Source organism: Bos grunniens, chromosome 24 (assembly GCF_055505025.1).
Source record: "Bos grunniens cultivar Pamir isolate PY7600 chromosome 24, Bosgru_T2T1.0, whole genome shotgun sequence".
In the NCBI taxonomy this organism is placed as follows: Eukaryota; Metazoa; Chordata; class Mammalia; order Artiodactyla; family Bovidae; genus Bos; species Bos grunniens.
Window position 1 is genome coordinate 51,218,078 of NC_141188.1, and position 23,559 is coordinate 51,241,636.

The window sequence follows — 23,559 nt, forward strand, 5'->3', positions numbered from 1 at the left end:
GGCTCAGGTTCACAAGAATAAGATGAAGACTTGAGGAAATGTGATTAAGAAAAGAACCCGAGGTTGATTTGGTTTCCAAAACACTTCAAACCCAGAATCACCACTGAGAAAAAGCAGCCCAAGAAGGTGGACACTCCCCTTTCCACCCTCTGACGACCCAGGAGGACTTCCTGGCTAAGGTTATTCTTACCTGGCCATCTGCTTGTAGGCTTCCTCTGCCACAGCAAAGATGTGGGGGTCCATATCCCCCATGTTCTGGCCACTGTAGGCATAGATGACATCTTGACCATAGATTGGCAACTGATCATAAGGATTAATGGCAACAAGCACAATCCCTGTGAATAGACAGTGTGGTCAGATTCTGATAGCATGGCAGCCTCCTGACATGAGCTTTGTTTTAACACTTTTTATTTTGTATTGGAGTATAGCTGATTAACAATGTTGTGATATTTTCACGTGAACAGCAAAGGGACTCAGCCATACATACATATATGTGTGTTCATTCTCCCCCAACTTCCCCTCCCAACCAGGCTGCCACATAACATTGAGCAAAATTCCATGTGCTATACAGTAGGTCCTTGTTGGTTATCCATTTAAGATATAGCAATGTGTACATGTTGATCCCAAATTCCCTAAATATCCCTTCCCTGCATCCTTCATCCTGACAACCATAAGTTCATTCTCTAAGTCTGTGAGTCCTTTCTGGTTTGTAAGTTCATTTGTATCAGTTCTTTTCAGATTCCACATATAAGGGATGTCACATGATACTTCTCCTCTGACTTTCTTCACTCAGTATGACAATCTCTAGGTCCATTCATGTTGCTGCAAACGGCATTACTTCATTCTTTTAAATGGATGAGTAGTATTTCATTGTATATACTTACCACATCTTTATTCATTCCTTTGTTGATGGACATCTAGGTTGCTTCCACGTCGTAAATACTGTAAACAGTGCTGCAATGGACACTGGGATGCATGTATCCTTCCGGATCATATTTTTCTCTGGATATAAGCCCAGGAGTGGGGTTGCAGGGTTATATGGTAGCTCTGTTTTTAGTTCCTTAAAAAGAACCTCCATCTATTCTCCATAGCGGCTGTACCAATTCCAATTTACGTTCCCACCAACAGTGTAGGAGAGTGTCCTTCTCTCCACGCCCTTTCCAGCATTTACCATTTGGGGTTTTTGTCATGATAGCCATTCTGGCTGGTATGAGGTGGTATCTCATTGCAGTTTTGATTTGCATTTCACTAATAATTAGCGATGTTGAGCATCTTTTCGTGTGCCTCTTGGCCATCTGTATGTCTTCTTTAGAGAAAAGTCTATTTAGGTCTTATCATTTGTTGATTGGGTTGTTTGTTTTGATGCTGGTAAGCAACAAAAGCTGTTTGTAAATTTTACAGACTAATCCCTTGCCAGTCACATCACTGGCAAATATTTTCTCCCAATCTGTGGGTTGTCTTTTTGTTTTGTTTACTGTTTCCTTTGGTATGCAAAAGCTTTTTCAGTTTAAGTAGGCCCCATTTGTTTAATTTTGTTTTTATTTCCACTATTCTGGGAGATGAATTGAAAAAGATATTGCTGCGATTTACATCTGAGCATGTCCTGCCTATGTTTTCCTCTAAGAGTTTTATGTCTAGTCTCACATTTAGGTCTTTAATCCATTTTAAGCTTATTTTTGTGTATGTGGTGTTAAAGAATAATCTAATTTTTATTTTTTTACATGTAGCTGTCCAGTTTTTCTAGCACTCCTTGTTGAAGAGACTGCTTTTCCAATACTGTGTAGTCTTGTCTCCTTTGTCATAGATTAACTGACCATAGGTGCATGAGTTTATCTCTGGGCTTTCCATCCTATTCCACTGATCTATATTTCTGGGCTTTCCATCCTATTCCACTGAGCTACATTTCTAGTTTTGCACTAGTTCCATACTGTTTTGATGACTGCAGCTTTATAGTATAGTCTGAAATCAGAAAGACTGATTCCTCCAGCTCCATTTTTCTTTCTTAAGATTGCCTTGGCTATTCTGGATCTTTTGTGACTTCATACAAATTTTAAGATTTTTTGTTCTAGTTCTGTGAAAAATGCCGTTAGTAATTTGATAGGGGTTGTACTGAATCTTTAGATTGTCTTGGGTAGTATACTGACATGAGTTTTAAAGGTCCCTGTTCACTTAAGAAGACAAGATGAACAGGATGGGTCTTAACCAATCACTCAACTAAATCAAGATGTATCAAGTGTTTATCAAGCACTCTGCTAGGCTCTAGTGGAGAAAAGAAGGACAGGTCAGGCCTCTCTTCAAACACCCTGGAGCATGGAATAAACACATATGCATGGGCGTACACACACACACGCAGACACACAAATGCTCAACAAACTGAATTCATAAAATAGATGTGTACAAAGTGCTATAGGATCAGAAAAAGACAGTACTGAACCCTGCCAAGAGGTGTGAGGCTTAAAAAAAAATCTCAGAACTAAAATCTTTAAAAGAGACTGTTAAATTTCTCATCTGTATATGGGATATCTTAACTACAATACAAACAACTTGTGAATGGGAAATATGATTACACATCTTAATGTCAAATCTTGGCTCATTATTGTGTGTGACTTTGCCAATTCCTTAACTTCTGAGTGTCTTAGCTTCATGGACTGCAAAATGGGGATGATAATTGCATTTCCCTGGTTATCCTGAGGGTAAAATGATTCATAGAGAGCAATTCAGACCAGCATCTTGCATAGTAAGCACTGAGTCAGCTATTTTTTTTTTATTATCTCACATCATATTATACCATGTATTATCTTTCATTTTACCACTTTTTCCATCCTGTGTTCCCAAAAGGACACAATTAAAAGATGGACTCAATACATACACGTTGAATGAAGAGTTGTCAAGTCCTTTAACCCTTCAGATCTTTTATAGAAGGACAAGATAAACTGATATTTGAGAATGTGAAAAGAGTTAAAAAAAAAAAATTCAATGCTGAAGATAAGACAAACGCATGCCCTTTTCTTTCACATAAAGAAGATTCTGGATCTCAAGGGACCCATGGACACATATAAAAAATGTGAACGTTTCCAGTCCTTTGGGAAAGAGAAGGCAGGAATGAAAAGGGTCACTGCCAAGACAGAGAGCTCTGCCATTGTGCTCCCTTTGGTTGTTTGAGAAGAAGCACAGTCAAAAGAATGATAAGACAAACTATAGACACATCTGATAAAGGACTGCTACCCAAAATATACAGTGAAAAAAGTGAAAGTGAAAGTCACTCAGTCCTGTCCTACTCTGTGACCCCGTGGACTATACAGTCCATGGAATTCTAAATATACAAAGAACTCTTAAAATCTAACAATAAGGAAATGAACCATCTGATTTAAAAACGGGCAAAAGACCTAAACAAACACCTCACCAAAGAAGATACAGAGATGGGAAACAAGAAGGGGAAGAAGATGCTCCACACCTAAGTCATTGGGGAAATGCCAATTAAGACACCAGTGAGGTAATACCACACCCCTATTAGCATAGCCAAAATCCTGAACACTGATAACACCAAATGCGGAGAGGATAAGGAGCAAAGGAAACTCTTATTTCATCACTGGTGGCAATGCAAAAGGGCACAGCCACTTTGGAAGTTTCTTATGAAACTAAACATAATCTTATCATATAAACAAGTAATCATACTCAATGGTATTTATCCAAAGGAATAGAAAATATATTCACACAAAAACTTGTACATGGATGTTTATAACAGCTATATTCATAATTTCCAAACTTGAAGCAACTAACATGATCTACAATAGGTGAATGGATAAATTATGGTACATTAAACAATGAGATATTCGTGTCATGATGGAATATTATGCAGCCATTAAAAAGAATGAAATAATATTTGCGGCAACATGGACGGACCTAGAAATTGTCATGTTAAGTGAAGTAGGTCAAAGACAAATATGATATTGCTTATGAATAGAATCTGGGGAAAAGTATACAAATGAACTTATTTGTGAAGCAGAGAACAAACTTAAGGTTACCAGGGGGTAAGGCTAGTGTAGGTAGTTAGGGAGTTTGGGATTGACATATACAGAAGCTATAATCAAAATGGATAACCAACAAGGACCTACTGTATATATAGCACAGGGAACTCTGTTCAATATTATATAACAATCTAAATGGGGAAAGAATTTTAAAAGAATAGACACAGGTATATGTATAACTGATATAATTGGGGCTTCCCTGGCGGCTCAGACAGTAAAGTGTCTGCCTGCAATGTGGGAGATCTGGGTTCAATCCCTGGGTCAGGAAGATCCCCTGGAAAAGGGAATGGCAACCCACTCCAGTATTCTTGCCTGAAAATCCCATGGACGGAGGAACCTGGTAGGTTACAATCCACAGGGTGGCAAAAAGTTGGACACGACTGAGCGACTTCACATTCATATAAGTGATATAACTGGGGCTTCCCTGGTGGCTCAGCTGGTAAAGAATCTTCCTGCAATGCAGGAGACCTGGGTTCAATCCCTGGGTTGGGAAGATCCCCTGGAGAAGGGAGTGGCAACCCACTCCAGTATTCTGGCCTGAAGAACTCCATAGACTGTACAGTTCATGGGGTGACAAAAGTCAGACACGACTGAGTGACTTTCAGTTTATATGTATAACTGAATCACTCTGTTGCATACCTGAAACTAACACAACACTGTTAATCATCTATACTGATATAAAAATAAAAAGGTAAAAAAAAAAAAAAAAAATCCAAGCCTGCAATACACTTGCAGCAGTGTACTCAGCAGAGGGAGCAGAGGCCTGAGCCAGGACCCTGGGATGGATTTACTGCCTTCCTACTGACTCCAGGGCTGCGCCTGAGCCATCAAGCCACATGGTGTGGCCCACTTCTTCCCTGGTTGAGCTTTAACACCAATCCTTCCAAAGAGATGTACAGCCGCCTAACTAAGCCACGTGCACTGATTGCAAACTTTCAAGTGAGAGGTACTTATTAATATAAAAGAGAATGAAAGTAGGATTCTTAACCGTTGGAGTTTAACACGTAAAGTCTAAAGATTGGAACCACATTCAAACACACACAGCCAATAGATACCCCCTACTTACCACAGTAAGTGTAGATATGGTTGGACTCCAGGAAGCGGACCTTTAAATTATGCAAAACTGCAGGCTCATGGAGATAGCTAAGGGCAGTTAGGTCATTTTCTCCCACCAGGATATCTGGATTCCGCAGGAAGGGAAGTTGGTTGTTTTGGACATTGATGGGGTACTCCTGAATCTAAGGAAAGGCAAGTGACAGACACAAAAGGCACAGTCATGAATCTTTTAGCCTGGATTCAATGCCCAGTCTTGTTGTCTAGGACCACTACCCATTATGATCATAAATGAAGATAAATGTTTTAAAGAAAGCAAGCTGAACAAAAATTCCTGTGTTGCCATAAGAGACCAGTCCAGATAGAAAATTTGCAGAAAACATAATCTCAGTGTATCAAGTGAATGGCACGAGAAATTCAGGAAGGACAGGTAGATTCAATAAGGTGTTGTTCTGCTTATCAATGCAAAAATACTTACTGAGGCTTTAATTCCATTGCAATAGGAGTGCTGGTCTTTCTCCTACGCAGGAAAGCTTCTTTGGTCTGCCCCATTTAATGCTGGTGCTTCCTTACCCTTTCTCCCATCATCCAGCTCATTCTCTTTGTTTATTATCTTGCAACTAGCCAACTGCTCTCCATGAATTTCATTCAAGTTGTTCACATGTTTTTTCCCAACCTAACTGCTAGCTATTTTAGGGCACTAACTATACTTTGATCTAAAGTATAGTAAGACTTTGATGGGTGTGCATGGGTGTGTGTGTCTGTGATTAGGGATGTGTGATTATGCATCTGAAGGTCAAATCTCAAATGCAACGTGCCACCCTTGTACTCAGCATGCACAGTACTGTGTGTGCTCAGTCGCTCAGGCATGTCCGACTCTGTGCAACCCCATGGACTGTAGCCCGCCAGGCTCCTCTGTCCATGGGATTCTCCAGGCAAGAACACTGGAGTGGGTTGCCATTTCCTTCTCCAGGGGATCTTTCTGACCCAGGGATCTAACTGGGGTCTCCTGCATCGAAGGTGGATTCTTTACCCACTGAGCTATGAGGGAAGCCTATGCACTGCACTTGGACTACATAAATATTCAAAATATGTTTAGGGACAGGATGTTTAACTGATTACATGTACACATGTAATCAACACAAAGATGTAACTAATAAAAGGAAGTGTTCTTTAGCATTTAAACAGGAGGAACATGGCTGCTGCTTACCATGTTTTATCAGAGTGTTAAGTTTCTTATGGTGTTCTTAAAAATCATCTGAGACCTTGCAAAAAGAGTTTCCTCAACACAGCTTATTTTCAGGAGCTCTTGGGTGGGTTCAAGAATATCAATTGTTAAAAATCCCCATGTAATTCTGATCAGGTGGTCTATGAATCACATGTTAAGAATCACTAGTCTTTACAAGTCTTTCAGGAAATTCTATAGATATAGCCTCAATTACAGGGATAACAGTTAATTTCTAAAAGAATATGAATATCAGTGCTCTCTCCTGCCCCACTTTGAGACTTGTACTATCAGATACTAAGGTACATTATTAAAGCTACTATGATATTGGCTTAAATTAAACTACTAATGGTGTTAAAAGAAGCAGATAATTGAAACATAACACCAGATCCAGAAATAAATACAAGCACATATGGGTAAAATTTATTCATAACATTAAAATAGCAAATAAATGGATAAAAGATTTTTCAGTAGTAGGAGGTAAACTTGCAGCCATTTAGGAAAAAAAATTGAGTCAAAGTTCCATTCTTCCCCATATTAAATAAATATTAGATGGGGAAAAAAATAAAAATTAAAATCAAAAAGAAAAATAAAACCAATAAGAAAATGTGGGTAAATCTTCACAAAAGCTTTGAAAGAAAGTATCTTTAAAGGGTAATACAAAAGCCAGAACAATGAAGGAAACTATTCATTAATTTGACTACAATCTAAAACTTTAAAACCATCATAAAATACACCACAGGCTAGGCTAAGTCGCTTCAGTCATGTCCCACTCTTTGCAACCCTATGGACCGTAGCCCGCCAGGCTCCTCTGTCCATGGGGTTCTCCCAGCAAGAACACTGGAGTGGGTTGTCATGCCCTCCTCCAGGGGATCTTCCCAACCAGGGACTGAACCCACGTCTGCTATGTCTCCTGCACTGGCAGGCAGGTTCTTTACCATTAGCATCACCTGGGAAGCGCTTAAAACACACACCATGTGCAGGGGAAACTGAGAGAAGGGGACAGTTATTCTGCATTATTTAAGGAACTAACATCCTTAATAATCAAAGAGTTATAAGAAATTAAAAAGAAAACCAATACTCCAACAGAAAATTGGGCACAGAATACAAGTCACAAAGAATTACTAATGGATAATATACAAAGAACTATTCAGCTTTACCAACAGTGAGAGAGAAGCAAATAAAAGATTATTTAGAGCCACTATCCATCAAGTAAGCAAAGGTATGAAAACTGACAGGACCTCAACCTGGAAGGGTGTGGGCAAAAGGGCTCAGACTGATTTAACCTTTCTGGAGGGCAGCTGGCAACGCTTTATCACAATTTTTCATAAATATTCTTCGCCACCAGGAGACAATCTTACAAATGATCGAAGATAGCAACTCCCGAAGCTATAAATATGAAAGTAAAGCACAACACGGACCTGTATTTACAGTCAGGGAGCTGCCAGAGCATTCTGCTGCACCTAACAAAAGGCACGTTATCGAATGAAACCTATAATAGGATTCCAGTGATTTTAAACTATATATTAAAGTCTGTCTGGAGAAGGAAATGGCAACCCACTCCAGTATTCTTGCCTGGGGAATCCCCTGGACAGACGAGTCTGGCGGGCTGCAGTCCACGGGGCAGCAAAGAGTTGGACACGACTGAGTAAATAATGGAAGTCTAGCTGGAATAATCTCCCCACGAAACACCAATGGTTATCTGTGTTAGGTTTTCTTTTGTACAGTTTCCTGTTATTGGATTTTTTAAATTTATTTTTTAATTGAAGGATAATCGCTTTACAGAATTGTGTTGTTGTTGTTCATGTTTCAGTCACCCTATGACCAACCTAGTTTAGTTCAGTTCAGTCACTCGGTTGTGTCCAGTTCTTTGTGACCCCACAGACTGCAGCACGCCAGGCCTCCCTGTCCATCACCAACTCTGGGAGCTTGCTCAGACTCATGTCCATTGAGTCGGTGATGCCATCCAACCATCTCATCCTCTGTCGTCCCCTTCTCCTCCTGCCTTCAATCTTTCCCAGCATCAGGGTCTTTTCCAATGAGTCAGTTCTTCGCATCAGGTGGCCAAAGTATTGGAGTTTCAGCTTCAGCATCAGTCCTTCCAATGAATATTCAGGGTTGATTTCTTTTAGGATTGACTGGTTTGATCTCCTTGCAGTCCAAGGGACCCTCAAGAGTCTTCTCCAACACCACAGTTCAAAAGCATCAATTCTTTGGCACTCAGCCTTCTTTATGGTCCAACTCTCACATCCATACAAGACTATTGGAAAAACTATAGCTTTGACTATACACACCTTTGTTGGCAAAGTAATGTCTCTTCTTTTTAATATGCTGTCTAGGTTTCTCATAGTTTTTCTTCAAAGGAGCGAGCGTCTTTTATTTTCATGGCTGCAGTCGCCATCTGCAATGATTTTGGAGTCCAAGAAAAATAGAGTCTGTCACTGTTTCCATTGGTTCCCCATCTATTTGCCATGAAATGATATCAACATGAATCAGTCATATGTATACATATGTCCCCTCCCTTTGGAACCTCCCACCCGATCCCACCCTCCAGGTTGTTACAGAGCTCCAGGCTGACCTTCCTGAGTCATACAGGGTTTTAAAACATGTAAATCTGGGGCTTCCCTGGGGGCCCAGTGGGTGAGACACTGCACTCCCAGTGCCGTGCGCCCAGGTTTGGTCTCCAGTCAGGGACCCTGCATGCACGCCGTAAATAAGAGTCCTCACACTACAGTGAAGGTCCTGTGTGCCGCAGCTAAGACCCGGTGCAGCCAAAATCAATAAATTACACATTTCATAAAGTAAAACAAAAGCACTAATCAAGGCTCCCTTTCTGTGAAAAGCTCTTTTATTCTCATTAAATGTATTCCATACAGGAGATAAGCAAACAACTCTCATGAAGATGCAGATAAGGTTTCCAAACGGTGGGAAACAAGGGGCAAATGGAGACTGCAGAGAGTCAATTTTTATTTCATTCAACTCAAGAGGTGCTCCCTCACCCACTTTATCTCCAGCAGAGTAGGTGGTATCGCTGGGCCTAACCAGACCTCCGCACGGGAGCCATTCGAAAGATATCCCAGTGGAGATGTCCATCACCCCAGCAGGAGCTTGTCTGCTCTCTCTCTCATGGCTCTCCACCCCACCTCCTGTGTAAGCACCCCGGGGAAGTGCAGACCACAGAGCTCCCCCAGCCAAGCCCTCATGTGTCAGATCAGAAAGCTGGGACCTGAGCCTGCTGTCTTTAAACCCCAAGATAGAAATGCCGCCATTTCATCTTTTCTCTGATGAATCTCCCTTCAGACGACTCTTGTTCACGTGTGCAGAGGGAAACACATATGCAGTTTTGTGAAAACATGTTCCAAAAAAATAAGCCAATGGGAAGGGAGTGGCTGCCCACTCCAGTATTCTTGCCTGAGAATTCCATGGACAGAGGAGTCTGGTAGGCTACAGTCCATGGGATCACAGAGCTGGACATGACTGAGCAATTTAACACTTTCAACACATTGGTGACAATAAAGTGGATAAGGAGGGAAAATGCCCAGAGCGGCAGCAGAGCAGCAGAAGCTACAAGCTTAGCACTCAAAGCTACAGACTTCTAGGGGGTGTACATCCAGAGGGAGGAAGGGAATGAGAGCTGCAAGAACACTTGTTTTCTTTAACAAGTATTTGATTCTAAAACAGCTACTAGTGTTGAACATTTACAGCTAATATGGTTTTCAGTTCAGTTCAGTTACTCAGCCGTGTCCGACTCTTTGCGACCCCATGAATTGCAGCACGCCAGGCCTCCCTGTCCATCACCAACTCCCAGAGTTCACTCAAACTCACGTCCATCGAGTCAGTGATGCCATCCAGCCATCTCATCCTCTGTCGTCCCCTTCTCCTCTTGCCCCCAATCCCTCCCAGCATCAGAGTCTTTTCCAATGAGTCAACTCTTCGCATGAGGTGGTCAAAGTACTAGAGTTTCAGCTTTCGCATCATTCCTTCCAAAGAAATCCCAGGGCTGATCTCCTTCAGAATGGACTGCTTGGATCTCCTTGCAGTCCAAGGGACTCTCAAGAGTCTTCTCCAACACCACACTTCAAAAGCATCAATTCTTTGGCGCTCAGCCTTCTTCACAGTCCAACTCTCACATCCATACATGACCACAGGAAAAACCATAGCCTTGACTAGACAGACCTTTGTTGGCAAAGTAATGTCTCTGCTTTTGAATATACTATCTAGGTTGGTCATAACTTTCCTTCCAAGGAGTAAGCGTCTTTTAATTTCATGGCTGCAGTCACCATCTGCAGTGATTTTTGAGCCCAGAAAAATAAAGTCTGACACAGTTTCCACTGTTTCTCCATCTATTTCCCATGAAGTGATGGGACCAGATGCCATGATCTTCGTTTTCTGAATGTTGAGCTTTAAGCCAACTTTTTCACTCTTCACTTTCACTTTCATCAAGAGGCTTTTTAGATCCTCTTCACTTTCTGCCATAAGGGTGGTGTCATCTGCATATCTGAGGTTATTGATATTTCTCCTGGCAATCTTGATTCCAGGTTGTGCTTCTTCCAGCCCAGCATTTCTCATGATGTACTCTGCATATAAGTTAAATAAGCAGGATGACAATATACAGCCTTGATGTACTCCTTTTCCTATTTGGAACCAGTCTGTGTGAAGGAAGAGAAGCGAAAAGCAAAGGAGAAAAGGAAAGATATAAGCATCTGAATGCAGAGTTCCAAAGAATAGCAAGGAGAGATAAGAAAGCCTTCCTCAGGGATCAGTGCAAAGAAATAGAGGAAAACAACAGAATGGGAAAGACTAGAGATCTCTTCAAGAAAATTAGAGATACCAAGGGAACATTTCATGCAAAGATGGGCTCGATAAAGGACAGAAGTGGTATGGACCTAATAGAAGCAGAAGATATTAAGAAGAGGTGGCAAGTATACACAGAAGAACTATACAAAAGAGATCTTCATGACCCAGATAATCATGATGGTGTGATCACTCACCTAGAGCCAGACATCCTGGAATATGAAGTCAAGTGGGCCTTAGGAAGCACACTATGAACAAAGCTAGTGGAGGTGATGGAATTCCAGTTGAGCTATTCCAAATCCTGAAAGATGATGCTATGAAAGTGTTGCACTCAATATGTCAGCAAATTTGGAAAACTCAGCAGTGGTCACAGGACTGGAAAAGGTCAGTTTTCATTCCAGTCCCAAAGAAAGGCAATGCCAAAGAATGCTCAAACTACCGCACAATTGCACTCATCTCACAAGCTAGTAAAGCAATGCTCAAAATTCTCCAAGCCAGGCTTCAGCAATATGTGAACCGTGAACTTCCAGATGTTCAAGCTGGTTTTAGAAAAGGCAGAGGAACCAGAGATCAAATTGCCAACATCCGCTGGATCATGGAAAAAGCAAGAGAGTTCCAGAAAAACATCTATTTCTGCTTTATTGACTATGCCAAAGCCTTTTGACTGTGTGGATCACAATAAACTGTGGAAAATTCTGAAAGAGATGGGAATACCAGACCACCTGACCTGCCTCTTAAGAAACCTATATGCAGGCCAGGAAGCAACAGTTAGAACTAGACATGGAACAACAGACTGGTTCCAAATAGGAAAAGGAGTATGTCAAGGCTGTATATTGTCACCCTGCTTATTTAACATGGTTTTACTAGAAATCAAAGGGTTTGTGACATGATCAGAGACAATTAACTTTCTGGCACAAAAAAAAGACTTCACTGCATAATAACTGGGCCTGTGGAGGTAAAGAGGAGCTTGAATTTTAACCCCTTTCCCAAGATTAAAGCTCAGTCACCCACTTAGATTGGACTTTCTCCTCTCAAGGCCAGGATCTGGGAATCAGGAACACATGGGGCTCTCCCGTTGGTCTCCATCTAGCAAATGGAAGGGATAAGAGAAAGACACCCTAGCCCTAGACTTGGACTTACCAGTAGATGGCTATTTAAATTTAATTCATTAAAGCTAAATGTAATGAACACTTCAGTTTCTCACCCTTGCCACACTTCAAAGGCCCAGTAGCCACAAGGAGCTAGTGACCTCCATACTGGACAATACAGATAGGGAACATTCCACTGTAGGACAATGTTCTCTTGGTCTAGATTGCTCTGAACTCAGTGGAGCTGTGATACTATAACGCTTTGTTGTTGTTTGTTTAGTCACGTCCAACCCTTTTCCAACCCCATGGACTGGGTCTGCCAGGCTCCTCTGTCCACGGGATTACCCAGGTAAGAATACTGGAGTGGGTTGCCATTTCCTTCTCGAGGGGACCTTCCCTACCCAGGGACTGAACCTGCATTGCCTGCACTGGCAGGTGGATTCTTTACTACTGAGCTACGGGAAGCCCCTCTAACCAGGGAAACCCTTATAATGCTTCGCAGGTGCTAAAAAAAGTATCAGTTGAATGAGTGTCCAATCTTTTCATGACCTCTCCCATACCTCGATTCATGTCCATGTTACATGGTACCACAGCAAGGGAACATAATCATAAAAACATCTTCAAATGACAAATCTCAACAAAGATTTGGAGTCACTGGTCAGCATATACAGTAGAGGAGGAGAAAGAAGTGTTCTTTATTCATAGAACCAGAAGGTCTAGAGGAAAGAAAAGCTAGTGGAAATAAAGTCAGCAGCAGGCAACCCTGAGGTGCCACACGGCTCATCCTTTGATATAAATGAGCCCAACTAGGAGTTAAACATTGTATGCAAACCCTCGCCATCAGCTAAAGCAGTGGCTCTCAACCCTTCCTGTACCTTGGAATCCCATGGGGAGCTTGCAAAAAGATGCTATGCTGTGTCCTATTCTCCAAACTCTGATTTAACTTGTCTGGCTGTGCTGGGGCTTTGCAAAATTTTTAGAAACCCTCAAGAGTTTCTATTGTGCAGCCAAAGTTGAGAACCACTGAGCTCAGTGGTTCTGCTGTGCTGAGCCCATTGCTTCACTTCCACAGACAGCAGCTGCCCCAGCTGTAAGATGAGAGGACTGGTCCCAATAATCTCTAAGGGCCCTTCCAACTTTATTGGTCTAAAGTACTTAACTTAGGTCAGTGGATGTGGCGGGTGTTCTCTTTTGTGTTCTCTTTGTGAGCTGTCCTGCAGAGAAAATAGAAGACCTCAAGGCATGAATCCACTTACACTCACTGTAATAGCAAGTGTTCGGCTCCAGGGTCATTCAATACACACTAAAAGGCCGTTTAACATTATGTCCTAAATGAGTACAAAAAACATTCACTTAATGAATGTCCTGCTGTCTGATTCTGTCATGGTTCTGTGTTTAAGTTTTACATCTCCACGTTTTCTAGTCTCCGAAAAGATCATGTTTCTTACAAAGAACCTTCTTATTCCTCCCCTCATACCATTTAGCCCAGGCCCAAGCACAAGCATGCAATTACTTGAAAAATAAATACTACGTGACTCACACGAACTTGCCTGTGAGGAAGGGTCAGTCAGGTTATGAAGAAGTAACAAATTAACCCTGAAATCTCAGTGGCTCAACACCACAAAGGGGGTATATAATAATTGCTCATTAATAACTGTTTTTAATGAATGAATAATAAATGAATGGTGATGCAAGTAACTAAAGGGGAAAAAACTTAGATGAAAATAGGCAATTAAAGACTTTAAATTATAAAAAAAAAATCACAGCAGCACAAAAACCTGAAGTCGAAGATAGCACATTCCATTAGAATACAGACTTATAAAAGTTTAGCTTTCAACATGGTATCTTTTCAGCAATGATAAGTTCAGGGCCGTTGTCTCTATGGGCTTAAACCAGAGTTCCTCAGCTTCGGCACTGTTCTCATTTAGGACTCAGAGTTGTTTCTTTGGGAGAGGGTCCTCTCAGCAACATTCCTGACCTCTACCTGTCGCTAGATGCCAAGAGCAAACCTCCCTCCTCAGTTAATGACAACCAAAAACGCTTCCAGACAGTGCCAAATGTCCCTTAGGGGCAAAAATCACTGCTTCATGGATCTCTAAGCAGAATCAGCTACGCAAAATATGCTAACACAAAAGATCATGAATTCAGCAGGGGAAGAGGTGGCTGATAAATAAGTGACAGGTATGAATGTAGTTAATGCCACTGAGCTGTACTCTTAAAAATGGTGAAGACAGTAAAGTTTATGTTACATGAATTTTACAATAAAATACATTAATTAAAAACATAAAACCCACTGTAGACAAAATAACTGTACTGGTAAAAAATATTACCAATAGATATTTACGTGCAATGTATTGTTTTATCACTTAAAGGAACCATTTTTTTTTTTTTTTTTGCATCTGTACAATATAACTATTCTTGCCATCTAACCAAAGTGTAATACTGTCTCAATCATGGATTATTGTGCAAGACAAAGATAAAGAGAAGTATTAGAAGGCACATAAACCAATATGAAAGTAAGAAAGAATGGAAAAACCAGGGAAAAAAAAAGAAAAAAGAAATAAAGTCACTTGCATTAAGAGGCTTTACTGGTACCAGAGGAGTATTCCCCGGTACTCTCAGCTCTGTGGCTTTGCCAGCTGCACTCAACAGCTGACATTTAATCTGCATGGGGTTTACACAAGCTCTGAGCACTCTCAAGGTGTGTGGTCTGAATGCACCAATGTGTAAGGACGACAGTCCCTGCCTTCTGTGAGGCTGTCACTTCTTGACTGGAAGAACCGTGTTTGCCATCTCCTTGAGATAATATCCTGAAACATCCTGTACCGTCCTCAGAGCTGAGCAAGAGAGGCCCTTCCCTGGACTCTGCATCTTAAAGGGCGCCAACAAGACAAATGCACACAGAAGCTTACTAAAGAACACGTGGAACCTCTGTCATTTGGGATCAGTGTTCAGGGCTCACACCGTGAGAGCTACAACCTTCAACACATACTCTTGTGATAAACAAGAGTATCAGACCCGGGGGCACCTCTTGCCCTGTGTCCTCGAAATAAGACAAAATGTGTTCAGGCACCTTGAAGGGTCATGGGCTATAAGGTCTCGATGTCAGAGACAGACAATGCCTCGGGTGGGAAGAGGAACTGGGCAGCAAAGACATCTAAATACAAGGAAGACAAATTAGCTCCTTAATCCTACCTCCAGATAGCACAAACACAAAAAACCAACCAAACAAACAAAAAAACCTCACATAATCAAACAGCGTTTCCCCATTGGGCCAAATATCCAATTCCTTGCTTCTCTGTCTATTCTAAGCACGGCTCCATATGTGCTCACAAATTAGCACAGTATGTACAACCACTGCTAACCTGACACATGAGGAACACTTTGCAATACTGAACAAGTCACATTCCTCCTAAATCTGCACATATGTGGGTACAGGCATGGCAAGCCTAAGGGAAGACAGCGGTTCTTTCCACTGGCAACCAGACAGAGACGGAACAGTAGACTTGCAAGTATCTTAATTGTAACATACTAAATACTTTGTTTTTCAAGAGTCAGAAATGCCAGATTTACCTAAATAATTCTGATAAAACATGCTTCTGATATTTAAACAGATGTAGGCTACATCCCTACTCTTGTCCTGGCCTCACAAACATTAGCGGGCTTGGTCATGCAGAGATGCAGGGAGAGCATGCTGGTCTTCTTATAGTTCGTGTCACCCCACCTTCCTTTCACTCACGAACACGCCGGGTCCTCGCACACTAGGAGTAAATAGCTCTGGATGCTGGATATACATTCAGGTGGAAAAACAGAATTTAAACATGAAACCATGGCAACAGGGGGAGAGTTTTCCCTGCCAGTAGAGGGCAGGGGCTGAGCAGTTTTTAGAGGAGGTGGGGGCAGGAGAGAGGAGGTTGGCTGGGCACAGGTCCACGTCACACCAAGAATGAGGAAGTTGTACATATCACCAAGATCTGCATACACTGAGGGGCTTTCCCCGGTCTCAACAGAGTACCACACCAAGGGCTGCAACACTTAGATACCTTGCATCCCCTCACAGCTGTGCAGAAAAAGGACGGTCCTTTCCGCTTAAGGGGCTTCCCTGGTGGCTCAGACAGTAAAGCATCTGCCTGCAATACGGGAGACTCAGGTTCAGTCCCTGGGTTGGGAAGATCCCCTGGAGAAGGAAACGGCAACCCACTCCAGTATTCTTGCCTGGAAAATCCCATGGACAGAGGAGACTGGTGGGCTATAGTCCATGGGCTCGCAAAGAGTTGGACACGACTGAGCGACTTCACTTTCTTTCTTTTTCCATTTAAGAAGTTTCCCATCTTCACATTGGCATCAACAGAAAACATCTTACTCTGTGCGAAGTGAAACAAGCCAGACATGAAAGGACAAGTGTCCCATGGCCCCACTTCTGTGGGGTACCTAGAAAAATCCAACTCAGAGACAGACAGTGCAATAGGGCTGACCACAGACTGCAGCGAGATGGGGCAGAGGGAGTCGGTATTCAGTGGGTACAGTTTCAGTTTTGCAAGATGAAGAGTTGTGGAGAGGGATAGTGGTGATGGCAGCGCCACAGTGGGTAAGCATTTCATGGCAGGTGACGTGGTGAACTCTATGTTTTGTATATTTTACCCAAATAAATAAGCAGGCATGCAAGAGGGAAAAAGAAACATCTTAGAGGAACTGTGGGGTCAGGGGGCTGACTTCCCTTGAACAGAGCAGAGTGCATGTGTTGCTTACTGCTAAGGTGAAAGCCCAGTGATTATGAACATTATTGTTTTTGAAGAGAACTAGTTTATTTTCATCCTTTGCTGCTGCAGTTAAACCCACACCACCAGACTTCAGATGGAGAAGCTGGGGTGGGGAAAGAGACTCCAGGGTGCAGTTTCTGGCCAGCTTGGTGTATCAAGGATGCTTTCAGCTACAGAGGAGATTCTTCAAACCTTCAGAGTCTAGCCATCTAACTTCTGCCCTCCCGGCTCAGGTCCGCAGCTCAGCTGAGTCGCTCCTAATGACAGCTCAGAGCCAGCAGTGGACAAACCACTGCCCGCAAGCCACCTGGACAGAATCTGACGTTCAGAGCCCATTATTTCTCCAGAGCTGCTCATCTCCAGCCCTAGGCATCTCTTCTGATTACAGCTGACGGCCGTAATGGAGCAGAGGAGGGGGCTGGGGAGGGGTCCTGGGCAGCTGCCAGGATTAGTCACGCCAGGCAGAATTCACTCTCAGCTGAGGAAGCGGGCATCCGCTCTGTTTTAGCAATACGGCAGTTCGGCCCTCCCTCCCTCCGTAGGACTCTCAAAAAACACCCACCCACTTACAAATTCAACTGAAACGAAATCAGCTGGAATGGAAGATATGCCATTCACGTGGGTGAACTAATTTTATTTTGTTTGGGGTGTGGGGTGGGAAGTTATTCAACATGATAAACATGATTCCATCTGTCGGGAATTTTGCTTCTCACCTCAAAACCAGGAGAAGGCTGGTGAGGTCTGCCTGCAAGGAAGGGGAAAGGGAGGCAGGCATGCTTTGGTGTAAACACTTCCTAACAAACTGACCAACTCACTGTCCTGGTTTTACCCAGTGATGCATTCAAGGTTGATAGAAAGAGAAGTTAGGAAGGGAAAGATGTTCAACCTCCCCACTAATCAGTGAGTTAATCACCAACCACTGTGGGTACATGTGACCAGAGAAGACAAGGTCCTTTTCTCAAGCAGGTCATTACTACCTAGAGAGACAAGAGCAAAGAACTTGAAAGCAGGTAAAACAGGAAGACGGTAAGTGATCAGAGGCTGAGTGACGGGGGACCAGCTTTCAGCGCTCCCACAGCTCAGAGGCAGGTAGGCACCACCGGAGCCCCAGCCTCCCCTCCAAGCGAGGCCTGCTCTGCAGCCCCTCAGATCTGACCCAGCCCAAGGCCAAAGCTTGAGTTCTTCTGGCCGCTTGATTCCAAGTCTGTTTGTCTCCCAGTCTCCCCCTTGTAAACGGTGCACCCCTGACCTGCCTCCTTAGCCTCGGGCCCTGTCTGTCCCCTTCTCTGGTGGCTTCCAGGTATACTGGCCTCCCTTCCTTCCACACACCCAAAGGGGACACACTGAGGCCTTGGAGCTCTGGTGACAACTCCTGCCTGGGCCACTCCCCTTGGCCCCTTGCAGCCTGAGTCTTCAATGCCAGCTCCCTTCCACGGCCCCTCCCCCGACACCCCCGCCTCTGCCTGCTCCCAATGTCCTCTGCACCCTCCAGCACTGAGCTCCCCGCAATGGCAGGGTCACAACCGATCACCCATAACCCCCCCGACCAGCACCGGCAAGTCTTCAAATAACTGTGACATGCACACATCACAGGGAGAGGTAATGACATGAGGCTCACGAAAAAAATGGAACCAGACCTTCTAGAAGAAATAGGATTTCCTGGTGGTTGCCTCGTCTTCCTTTGAGCAAAACAATCTGAAAATCAACTAATTAAATCTCACTGGAGCTACTAACAGTGCTTGCATGCCGGGCATGACTCCTATGTATTGCCACATAGTAACTCATTTTATTCTCATATGCACCCTAGGCAACCCCATGTCACAGATAAAGTAACAGGCTAGCAAGGGCCAAGCCAGGATCCTGGCCCAGGCAGGCTGGATCCAGAGCCAGTGGTCCAACCACTGGACCAGGCACTGGCTCTCAGGGTAAGTGGCTCCCCCCTCACCTCCCACCAGTGCCTCATCCCCACGGAGGGAAGCCGCCTGCGTCCGCCACCCCACTGGGAAGATTCTCCTCTCAGCCACCCGGGATCTCTCAGCTGGGCACGTGTGTGTACTGTGCCATCCATTCAGCAGCTGCATGGTTTAGACCTTCACGTACGTCACCATCTCCAGTCAGTTCATGAAACTCTTTGCAACCCTATGGACTGTAGCCAGTCTCTGTCCATGTGATTCTCCCGGCAAGAACACTGGAGTGGGTAGTATTCTTGCTTGGAGAATTCCATGGACACAAGAGCCTGGCGGCTACAGTCCATAGAGTCACAAAGAGTTGGACACGACTGAAGCGACTTGGCCCGCACATACGGCACCATCTACAGCAACAAAAAGGACCCCGGGAGCTCAGACGCGCCACCGTGCAGGACACACTCGAGCTTCAGAGTAGCATCCACCCCTGTCAGCAGAGCCCGGCGCACCCACCCTCTGGGCTATACTCACGGTTTCATCTTCCAGTCGGAGCTGGAGGCTCTTGTCCCCCTCCTTGTAGTCCTTGGTTAATTCAGCGGAGCGCCACACCTCATCAGGGTCAGGGATCCAGACCCTTGTGTACTGAAAGAGTAAAACAAAAGAAGCTTAGATGACGAGACAAGCCTCCAGGTGTGCTCTCTACCAGGGACCCTCAGGAGAACGTTTAAAGCCGTCTCCACACATTTTCCTCCCTTCTCATCTCAAGATACAAGGTGATCCCGTACCAGGACGACAGACAAATGATAACTCACTGGATTGGTAACAGAAGACACTTTCAAGATCCTATGAGAATATTACAGATCAATGAAATTCTAATTCTATCAGGGAATGCCAAGCCTACAGTTTGTTCTATCCAGAGTTTAGTTTGTTCTACCCGGAGTTTTACACCATCTCAAAAGGTGCTGCAAAATATCTACGTCAGAGGGAGCACCTAGTGAGCTGCAAACAAAAGCATAAAATGACACGTGCAAAACCCAACAAGATAGTGTAGCAAGTCCTCAGAGCCTGGGAATCTCTGCTTTAGTATTTTGCATTCAGGGTCAAAGCTATTTTCCTGCAGAGGTGAAAGAAAGTGGTCAGCAAATTGAAACTGTGTTAATACATTCCTGAGTTGTCAGCAACCTCATTTTAGCTGTGCATTCTTTAAACCACAAACATATCCCCAAATCTCACCCATCCTCCCCCAGCCACCACCCGCATGGGGATCCGCAAGGTCATTAAGCTGCCCAGATCCGGCGGGGAAGAACGCAGCCAGTCCCCACTGAGTGGGAGGCACCGTCAATGTCACTCGGGGGCTCTGGCCCTGACCGCACATTAGAGTCCTCTGGGAGCCTTGGAAAGACCAGGTCTGGGCCCACCTTGGACCCTGCAGTCCAAGTCCGAGGGGACCTGAAAGCTCCAAGGTGAGAGTGAAGTGCAGCCAGGAGAAGCAGGGTCTGACGCACCGGACGGCAGCCTTTGGATCTCCCAGTGACATCACCTTCGGCAACACACGCCTGCCATCCGTCAGACACATCTCTCAGTATTTGCCTCACAGGCATGCGATTTCCACGGGGCCTGTTTGGTTGAGAAGCTGTGTGCATGAGTACACACCCTCCCTCCATATATATCCATCCTATGTATCAGATCAGCCGCTCAGTCGTGTCTGACTCTTTGCGACCCCATGAATCGCAGCACGCCAGGCCTCCCTGTCTATCACCAACTCCCAGAGTTCACTGAGACTCACGTCCATCGAGTCAGTGATGCCATCCAGCCATCTCATCCTCTGTCGTCCCCTTCTCCTCCTGCCCCCAATCCCTCCCAGCATCAGAGTCTTTTCCAATGAGTCAACTCTTCGCATGAAGTGGCCAAAGTACTGGAGTTTCAGCTTCAGCATCATTCCTTCCACAGAAATCCCAGGGCTGATCTCCTTCAGAATGGACTGGTTGGATCTCCTTGCAGTCCAAGGGACTCTCAAGAGTCTTCTGCAACACCACAGTTCAAAAGCATCAATTATTCGGCGCTCAGCCTTCACAGTCCAAACTCTCACATCCATACATGACCACAGGAAAAACCATAGCCTTGACTAGGCAAAGGAATGTCTCTGCTTTTGAATATGCTATCTAGGTTGGTCATAACTTTCCTTCCAAGGAGTAAGCGTCTTTTAATTTCACGGCTGCAGTCACCATCTGCAGTGATTTTGGAGCCCAGAAAAATAAAGTCTGACACTGTTTCCACTGTTTCCCCATCTATTTCCCATGAAGTGGTGGGACCGGATGCCATGACCTTCGTTTTCTGAATGTTGAGCTTTAAGCCAACTTTTTCACTCTCCACTTTCACTTTCATCAAGAGGCTTTTGAGTTCCCCTTCACTTTCTGCCATAAGGGTGGTGTCATCTGCATATCTGAAGTTATTGATATTTCTCCCAGCAATCTTGATTCCAGCTTGTGTTTCTTCCAGTCCAGCGTTTCTCATGATGTACTCTGCATATAAGTTAAATAAACTTATATATATATATATATCCATCATATATATATATAGGAGATGCAAGAGATATAGCTTCAGTCCCTGGGTCAGGAAGATCCCCTGGAGGAAGAAATGGCAACCCACTCCAGCATTCTTGCCTGGAGAATCCTATGGACAGAGGAGCCTAGCAGGCTATAGTCCATGGGGTCACAAAGAGTCGGACATGACTGAGCATGCACACACACACACGTGTGCACGTGTGTGTGTATATACATATGTATGTGTATATATGTCTGACATGTGTGTGTGTGTGTGTGTATGTCACAGGATATTTTTAGCAAACCTGAAATAATAGCTGTTAAGACCAAGGACTAGCCAGAATGTGTGCCTGGGTCAGCATCACCCACCTCCCTCATGGACAGACAGCAAAGCTCCCTGTGGGCACTCAGGTGCTGGCTTGATTTGGGTCCTGTTTTTTTTTTTAATACAGCATTCTCCTCCAGGTGATCACTGACCTTTTGAAAAAGCAAGCCCCAGCCTCTGCTACACTTGTCTATAATTCACTATCAAGGAATGAAAGTCTTGAGGCAAGAAATTCAGAATACACAGTTAATAGGAAAGCAAACCACCAATTTGTATCGCTGATACCCCAGCTCTGGGTACGAAGCCAAAGCTGTCCTTTGGCTTTTATAATGAATCAAGTTCACAGAATCTTCTCTCCACCTCCGAACCTGGCCTAGAGCAAGGTATTACTGTACCTTTAGAGGAATATACTATAGAGCTTTATAGCGTCTGAGTGCTATGGAATAAGACACGAAGAAAACAGAGGTATCTGCCATCAACATTTCTCTTCCCTTGGGTGTTCTAACTTACCTCCTCCTCTGCCATTTAAGCCTGCCATCCATCCAGCTGCGGGGACTTGTAAGTTCCTGTCCCCCAGCTTCAGGACTTCCCTGAGCCCCGCTACAGCCCCTGTCCCTAAGTGAGGCTGCCATGATGTCCCCTCCAGTCGGAGGCAGGGGCAGCACACCCCCAAAGGCTCTAACTCACAGCTTAGTCTCCACTCAATGTAAAACAGCCCTGGGAGAGGCTGAAGATAAAGTGACAAATGACAGGAGGGGGCAAATGCTAACAGAGAGCGAGTGGCGGTGATGAGCTGTGGACGTGGTCGAGCTGGGGGATGGACTGGAAGCCACAGCCCGCACGGGGCTCCTCTACCTTAACCGTGCTGTCCACGTGCCTCGCACAGGACAGTTTACCATGCACAGCGGCGGGGAACCTCACTGCCTGGCCCTTCTGCTGTTTAGTTCTTACTCTGGGAGGGTCCGTTTACCTTTCCACTTACATAAATCTTCTCTAAGTAGAATGGAAACACCTGGTAGGCGGACAATTGTTGTTTACATTTTCCGATACCCACAGAATCTTCGACTGAGCACCAAAGAATTGATGCTTTTTTATTGTGGGGTTGGAGAAGACTCTTGAGAGTCCCTTGGACTGCAAGGAGATCAAACCAGTCCATCCTAAAGGAAATCAATCCTGAATATTCATTGGAAGGACTGATGCTGAAGTTCCAATACTTTGGCCATGTGATGTAAAGAGCTGACTCACTGGAAAAGACCCTGATGCGGGAATGATTGAAGACAAAAGGAGAAGGCAGCAACAGAGGATAAGATGGTAAGAGAGCATCACCGACCCCATGAACATGAATGTGAGCAAACTTCAGGAAATAGTGGAGGACAGAGAAGCCTGGTGTCCATGGGGTCACAGAGTTGGATACAACTTAGCGACTGAAGAACAGCAACAACAGAAGCTAACACAGCATCAGGGGCATAAGGGGACCCTAACAATACTTCAGCTCCTTGCCACTCCAAGGGAGGACCTCAGCCGCACCACTGCCTGGGAGCTTGTCAGAGATGCATAATCTCACACCCAGGGCTAAGAATAGGCTCATCCAGCACCTGCTGTTCTGCCCCTGCCTATGACTTCAGTTTTCCCTGCCTTGGTACACAGGCCAGACTACAGCCTGGGCCAAATGCAGTGTGCCAACTGTTTTTATACAGCCCATGAGTTAAGAATGGTCTTTAAGTGGTATGGCTGATGGGGGGGGAGGAATCAAAAGAATCATAATCACACGCTAACGCGTGAAAACTGTGTATCAGATTCGGGTGTCCATAAAGTTTTATTGGAACATGACACAGTCTA

General features: G+C 44.3%; 1 protein-coding gene across 5 annotated transcripts in view; it reads right to left on the reverse strand.

Moving 5' to 3' along the window:
* Nucleotides 1–23,559, reverse strand: part of MYO5B (myosin VB) — a 335,064-nt gene that overhangs the window by 177,319 nt on the left and 134,186 nt on the right. For 4 of the 5 annotated variants that reach the window (XM_086373450.1, XM_086373448.1, XM_086373451.1 and 1 more), the window contains exons 2-4: nt 19,384–19,494; nt 5,095–5,266; nt 191–335 (exon numbers count right to left, since the gene is read on the reverse strand). In XM_086373450.1, the coding sequence (XP_086229576.1) occupies nt 191–335; nt 5,095–5,266; nt 19,384–19,494 (428 nt within the window). Of the gene's footprint in view, nt 1–190; nt 336–5,094; nt 5,267–8,600; nt 8,708–19,383; nt 19,495–23,559 lie in introns of those variants that run through there. The other variant, XM_086373452.1, reaches the window with a different exon arrangement.